At 36.9% G+C, this 7197-nt stretch overlaps 1 protein-coding gene across 2 annotated transcripts; it reads left to right on the plus strand.

Moving 5' to 3' along the window:
• The first annotated feature begins 3169 nt into the window (after positions 1-3169).
• NEUROD6 (neuronal differentiation 6) lies at positions 3170-6738 on the plus strand. 2 transcript variants are annotated; one of them, XM_015650813.2, is made up of 3 exons: positions 3170-3409; positions 3766-4034; positions 4822-6738. In XM_015650813.2, the coding sequence occupies exon 3, from the start codon at positions 4843-4845 to the stop codon at positions 5854-5856; it is 1014 nt and encodes a 337-aa protein (XP_015506299.1). In that variant the 5' UTR covers positions 3170-3409; positions 3766-4034; positions 4822-4842; the 3' UTR covers positions 5857-6738. The 2 variants fall into 2 exon arrangements, with proteins under 2 accessions (XP_015506299.1, XP_015506308.1); XM_015650822.2 differs by lacking the exon at positions 3766-4034 and having other exon boundaries at positions 3209-3409.
• The last annotated feature ends 459 nt before the right edge of the window (positions 6739-7197 follow it).

Consider the following 7197-nt stretch of genomic DNA (forward strand, 5'->3'; position numbering starts at 1 on the left):
CTGTGTCTATGTCACTGTTGCAGCGATGTCTACATTAGAAAGATGAGGAAACAAATAAAAGAAAAATACTTAGCTATTTTCCCCTTCTGAACAGTTTCCTGCTAGCCACAAGATCCCATGGCACTCAGTGAATGACCAAGGCTATCACACTTTGAAATGTTCCCGATTTCCTTAAATTGATGTGGTTTTCCTGTTTCAGCAAAATGGGGAGGTATGGGCCAGTTAGGAGAGGGTTGGAGAGGATGAGAAAAATTAAAAAAAAATAATAATAAAAATAAAAAAAAAAGAGAGAGAGAGAGAGAGAATGAGAAAAAGAAAAAGAGTAAGACATTCCCCGGGGCTCCGATGATAGCATATTGAACTTACTTGAAGGATTCACATTGAATGCAGCGCAGTTTGGGTCAGTCCCCCTCATGTACCATGGAGGTTCTGCAGTCCTTGGAACTCAGTATTATTTCAGTAAATCTGTTAATGAGTCAGTATTGTTTAAATGAATCTATAAATGTTTGGTTGTATTATTATTTATACAAATTAGTATTAATGTATTATTATAATACTGCATTTAAAAGAAACTCACTTTTAGTTCAAGCCTATACAGTCCAGGTAGAGGAAAGAAAATTGTGATATGTGTTCAGTTACATATTTGGTGCTGTGCAACCATTCTATAGAGTGCATTTAACTGTATTTTGTATATTATTCTTAACATGCATTCACAGTAGACAGCAAAGCAGCAGTTATCGGGTATGCTGTGAATGCATATTAACAGCAGTACCTATTTGCATATCATGGATCCATAATACAAAACGCGTAGTAAAATCCTTATGAAAAGTTATTATGCATGCACAGTAGAGGCTTTTTAAACCTTGATATCTCAGCTATTTTGTTTCTCCACAATTTATTTGAAAATATTAAAAAGGTCAAATGATGGATTAGGAATGTGTGAAACTGTAATATTACTCCTATAGAGGGAATCATTCAACACAAACAAATTCATTTTTGGTTTTAGTAGCAGTATAAAAGCTGTTCAAAAATGCATTTGTGCTGTTTAAAAAAATAATCATCTATTTCAATAATATAAAAGGATGGAGAAAATATTTTCATGTATTTTGGATGCTGTGTGGTATAACTGAAAATTTTGTTGGTCCTTCCCTAAACACAGAACTATTACAATGTCAACCTTTCCTTCAGTATCTCGTGGTATTTTTAGTATGTATTGAAACAGTGTAGGTTACTCTAGGACTTTTAATTTTTAGATTATCATGCATTTTTTAAAACTTTGAAAATGCAAAATCCTTGAAAAGGTTGACAACCCCTAGAACCTTTAACAATATAAATCTTAATACATAAATTCCTACTGAGGATAATGGGATTCTACCCTCTCCTTTGTCACACACATTTTAATATTTGCAGTAAATAAAAATTAAGCAAATGCTATGAATAGTACAGCACTTGCTGGTTTTGAGCAGTTTCCCCTTAAGTTTTAACATCTTTGTCACTACAGATAAATTTTCCTCAAAATACAAAAACTAAAAATTAAAGCCTGCATATTATAAGGAATGAGTGAACTGAATGTCTTACTTCTTTAAAATAAAACAAAAACAAAAAAAAAACCCTCAAGTTTTGGGGTTAGGATTTTTTAATGAAAGGCTGTAAAATCATTGAGCACATACATATAGACATTTAAAACATCATCTTCCCACACACGTGGTGTTCTGTCCTGCAGTCTTATTTTTTGTTCCCGTGTCTAATCAAAAAAAGTCCCAACATATTTAAATGAAACTTTGTGAAAGAAAAAATAATTGGATGAGGGCTGAGAACATTAATGCCAAGGTTTGGACCAATGTGAATTAAAGCAGATGAATTATAAACCCTTCAAAACCAGGATTTATAATGGAAATGCTGTCATGGACCCGTAACAATAGCAGCTCTGCCAGGGATTATTTTAATACAAAAAGCATACTCAGTCACTCATTATTTTAATATAGAGATTATTTAGTTACAAAAAACAGTGATAGACAATAATAATGAAACCAAATTTAAAAAACAAAATGTTTCTAAGGTGACACATCATTCCCCCTGTAACTCTCTTGATATCACTTATATGTGACATGCCACTCCTTAAATTAAAAAAAAAAAAACAAAACACAAACCCCTAACACATGAAGGTGGAGTTTGTCAGAAGCTCCATGGCAAGGCTGAGCTAAGAGTCTTTGTCAGCTTCATTTAACAGTGTTTTGCCAGCAGAAAGAGATAAAAGGGTTAAAGGGGGAAGAGCAGGGAGCACAGGAGAGGCAGCTGACAGGAGAAACAAGGGCATGAGGAAAGGAGAAGCTAGGTATGAAAACAGAAGAGCAGGGGGAGATTTTAGGAGGTTTCCGAAGGGAATAACTCAGTTTTTAAGGAGATATTGGGGAAACATTCATGAAAAGGCCAGGCAGACTGAGAAAATATGGCAAGGGCCAAACCCTCTGAGAATCCGAAGTTATATTTTTGAGCAGGTGCACCCCAGTGACATTGCAATATGCCAGAGCAGGTCAGGGACCAGCGAGCCTTGCCACATGTTTCAGAAAAAAAGGCATGATTTGTTAAACCTTCATGCTGTATGTCCAGTTTTCTATAAATGCCTCTTTTATTTTGCAGTGTCAAAAAACACCAAGGGATGTGAAAGAAGGATTTCCTACAGATGGCATGAGGTTTGCTCCTATTATTCTGTGCTCTGGGGCAAAAGCTGTACTCAAAAAACCCCCACACTCCAAAAATCACACCCAGCAGCATCACACAAAAACTACTTTTGTGACTGTGCTATGCGTTATAGCACCAGCATTACTTCCCCATTACTGCCTTCCTTTCCTTGCCTTTTCTTTTTTGTCCCTGGGTACCAGGTGCACTGGAGGGACTCAGATCAATACAGGACAGCATTTCTCATATAAACAATGCCATATTAACAACCAGAGGGCAGCTGTACCTGTAGGCAGGGATAGCACCAAATGCTGGCATGTCTATCCATGCAGCTAGACTGCTAAAAAGAAGCAACTACAGTGGAAATGCACCTACTGTATGTGAAATGCTGGTGCAGAATTTTTTTCTTTTCTTTTTTTTTTTTTCTATCGGTCTAACCTTCTGTGTTGATACATGAATGCTGGTACCCACTTAGAGGGATGCCAGATGATCAGTGCAGAATGAAGGTCCCAGGAGAAAGGCTCACGTGGTTTTCTCTGCCCCGTGACGTCACTAGCAGATGGCATGGGTACCAGCTCTGGCAGTTGGCATCAATGTCACTTTTTAGAGATCAATGAGATAGTGCAGATACACACAGATCTAGACTCCAGCAGACGATGCGACATTCAGACTGAAAAGATTTGGAAGGCAAAAAATGAAAACTGATTGTTGAATGAAATAAAAAGCTAAGGTAATACAAATAAAGATATATTTCAATTGGTGTTGGGTGTGCATGCAAGTGTTTAAAGATACAGTATCATTGTCTTGTATTTTGTGTATGCTATTTGCTGTCTAATAACTCCTAACATTTTATTCTTCTGATGCAATTACAAACTTTCATTGCTTTTATGTAATGCTGCAAGTGTGTAGACAATACTGATAGAGTTAGTCATTGACTGGGGTTTTTGTTTAATTTTGCTCTGTTAAAAAGTCCCTGCATTTACTTTGCTTGTCTCTTTGAAGTCCATGGGATACAAGCTTTTGCTGCTCCCAAACTGCAAACAAAAGCAAAGTGATTGGGAAAAGGAAATTATTTTTCCTTTCCAGGCTGGATTCTGAGCACACGTGCAGGATTACAGTCAGAATCTACAGACCGCTCCTGTCAGCTAAGAGCTGGAGGAAGACATCTGAGCCTCGCAGAACATAAACACTGCTATAGCGTGCAGGGAATTTTTCACCCTCCCCCCCCCCCCATTGATGGGAAAGAAAAAAAAAACGGAGAAAAGAACAAGAAAAAAAAAAGCAAATAAGTTGATTCTAACTAAACAGATAATATCAAATAGAATTTTTGCTTGAAAAAGGGGGGAAAAAAAAAGGTAGGGGGATTTTATTTCCTAACTCAAATCTGAATACGTTTAGGGTTAAATAATTCTGATTATTGTCTAAATATGAAATACGTATTATGTGATTTTAATACAAATAACTAGGAAAAATGCATTGTTTTGAATTATATTATTAACTGAGTGATTTGGGGGGGTATATTCCATTTTTTTTCCTTCTCAGCCACTGTAACTTACTAAAGTTTAATATCTTGATACATAAAGGAAGAAATGTGGAGGGGAAAAACCCATAATTTTGAAGTATAAGTCAAAAAGTAATTTTAAAATATTTACCATCAGGTAATAGAGATATGGCACTTTTTCAATTTTAAAACTGCACTCCCTCTCCTCATTTTTCCACTCAGGGGAATTTGGATTAATGAAATTTCTGTATTGCTTTGTCACGTTTTGCATTTCTTTGAATTCCATGATGGTGAGAGTTTGAAGGGTTTGTTTAAAAATAAAATAAATTACTAGGGAGATAATTGTACATTTTAAATATCGATTTACTCCATATTTATCTGCGAGAAATGTTGATTTTTAGTTGCAGGGTCAAATGTTTCAAGTGATTTTAGAATTCTCAACAGCTATTATTTTTTAAAAAGTGGGCATTTGCAACAGCCATTTTATTCAAAAAATATAGATTGAGCATTTATACACACACACTCTCTGTCTTATACAGAAAGCTTACACACAGACACAAATAAGGTGCATGAGGCTGTCTGTGTGAGTCGGGAAACTTTAAAAATGGAAATATTTAAACATTGTGCTGGCATTCTTTCAGGTAACTTAAGATTATAGAACCATGTTAACACTACCATTTGATGAGTCTGTTGTAATGCCAGAATCCCAGATGTGTAGGAAGTTTCCCAGAGAAAGTGATGACCAAAAGCAAATGAAGAACCCAGAAAGCTTTTCAAAGCAGATCATCCTCCGAGGAAAGAATATTAAAAGATCTCCTGGAGAAGACACAGAAAAAGAAGAGGAGGAGGAAGAGAGAGAAGAGGAGGATGAGAATGGCTTGCCAAGGCGAAGGGGCCTTAGGAAAAAAAAGACGAGCAAGATAAGGATGGAAAGGATTAAATTCAGGCGTCAAGAAGCCAATGCTAGAGAGAGGAACCGTATGCACGGCCTTAACGACGCTCTGGACAATTTAAGGAAAGTGGTCCCTTGTTATTCTAAAACACAAAAACTGTCCAAAATAGAAACTTTAAGACTAGCCAAGAACTATATTTGGGCTCTTTCTGAAATACTGCGAATTGGCAAGAGACCTGACCTGCTCACCTTTGTGCAAAACTTGTGCAAGGGTCTGTCCCAGCCAACTACAAACTTGGTGGCGGGATGCCTGCAGCTGAATGCCAGAAGTTTCCTAATGGGCCAGGCAGGTGAAGGTGCCCATCATACCCGCACACCCTACTCCACCTTCTATCCTCCCTACCACAGCCCGGAGCTTGGCACCCCCCCAGGGCATGGGACTCTTGACAACTCTAAGTCCATGAAACCGTACAATTACTGCAGCGCTTATGAGTCCTTCTATGAAAGCACTTCCCCTGAGTGCGCCAGCCCACAGTTTGAAGGTCCCTTAAGTCCTCCCCCAATTAACTATAATGGGATATTTTCCCTGAAGCAAGAGGAAAGCTTGGACTATGGCAAAAATTACAATTACGGCATGCATTACTGTGCAGTGCCACCCAGGGGTCCCCTTGGGCAGAGCTCGATGTTCAGGTTGCCTACAGAGAGCCACTTCCCCTACGACTTACATCTGCGCAGCCAGTCTCTCACCATGCAAGATGAATTGAATGCAGTTTTTCATAATTAATGAGGAAAATGAAAATAAACAGTGGTCATTCACCTCCCCATCTAATTAAGAGCAAGCAGATGCTTGGGCACTGCGTAATTGGCACAATTCTATTTAAAATGTTTACTAGTTCCTAAAGTGTGTTTCAACTATTGTGAGGATTTTCTATGTATTAAAAAACCCTTTTTATTATAAGTATTTTTTTTTTGTCTGTAATCACTGTGAAAATATGTTTCCTCCCAGGGGTTTTCTCCTTCCTTTTTAACTTTTTATTTCCCTATTTTCTTGGTTTGTTGAGCAGTGTGTCTGAACAATATTATTGAAATAAAAGCGTACACACTGTGTAAAGTCAATGTCTATTTTGACTGTATAGTAATTATACAAATGCATGTTATTGAAATCAGATTAATAAAAATTATGTATTTATAATTGGTAGAAAATATATATTATGTATTCAAGGAGAACTGGATTAAAAATATTAAGAACTTTAAAGTAATTATCCAGAACTGAGATGGGCTTGCAATATGCAGAGGTGAGAGGGCAGCAATATTGAAAGCTATGCAAAAAAAAAAAATGGCAAACAAACAAAAAAAAAAACAAAATCGTTTTTGGGTTGTTGGTTTTCAGTAAACTAAGGAAAAACAGTGATTGTCATTAACATTATTCAGCCTGACTTTAGAGTGTTGCTGACAGGGGCCACATGATCATATTTAGAAGATGTTGTCAAAAATTTGCCTCAGTTATTTTGACCATATATAATCAGCACTTTTTATTTGTATTATTATGACTTCAGATGTAAAGGTTTGTTATAAAAATGTATAACTGTGGTTTCTCACTACGTACTTAAAATGCAATTAAAGATAGATGTTTCCACTTTTAAAATACATCTATTAGCTGTGATACTGTATTTTGTCTGGTACTTATTATTTCACAGTATACAGCTGCCTTTGGTCTTGCTTACACACGCTTTTCTTCCCAGGACACTCATAAGGCTCAAGTCTGGGGTTGGAAATCAAGAATTATTAGGGTGAACCTCATGCAATTTTCAGAACGATGTATTAGTGATGCAGTAGATTCAAAATACCACATAAATAGCTGTGTGCTAAATGCAGGTTAATTGCTTAACACAGGTTATGGGAAGAAAGCAACTTTATATCACAATGAAATGCCAAATTTCATATGGGGAAGGGCCCTGAGCTAACACATAGGACACTAGCTGCTCATCCAGCTCTGGATCGTGGGGGAGCGGCAGGAGCACAAGAATGATAAGAAGTTCAGAGAAAAAGAATTCCTGGACACTGCTAAACTTAGTGCTGACTAAAAACCAGCACCAGTAAACTACAGATGTGTATGCAACCCACA

This window comes from Parus major, chromosome 2, assembly GCF_001522545.3.
Source record: "Parus major isolate Abel chromosome 2, Parus_major1.1, whole genome shotgun sequence".
Taxonomy (NCBI): Eukaryota; Metazoa; Chordata; class Aves; order Passeriformes; family Paridae; genus Parus; species Parus major.

Coding starts and splice junctions, on each gene's coding strand:
- NEUROD6 (XM_015650813.2), top strand. CDS start 4,843: ATGTTAACACTACCATTTGATGAGTCTGTTGTAATGCCAGAATCCCAG.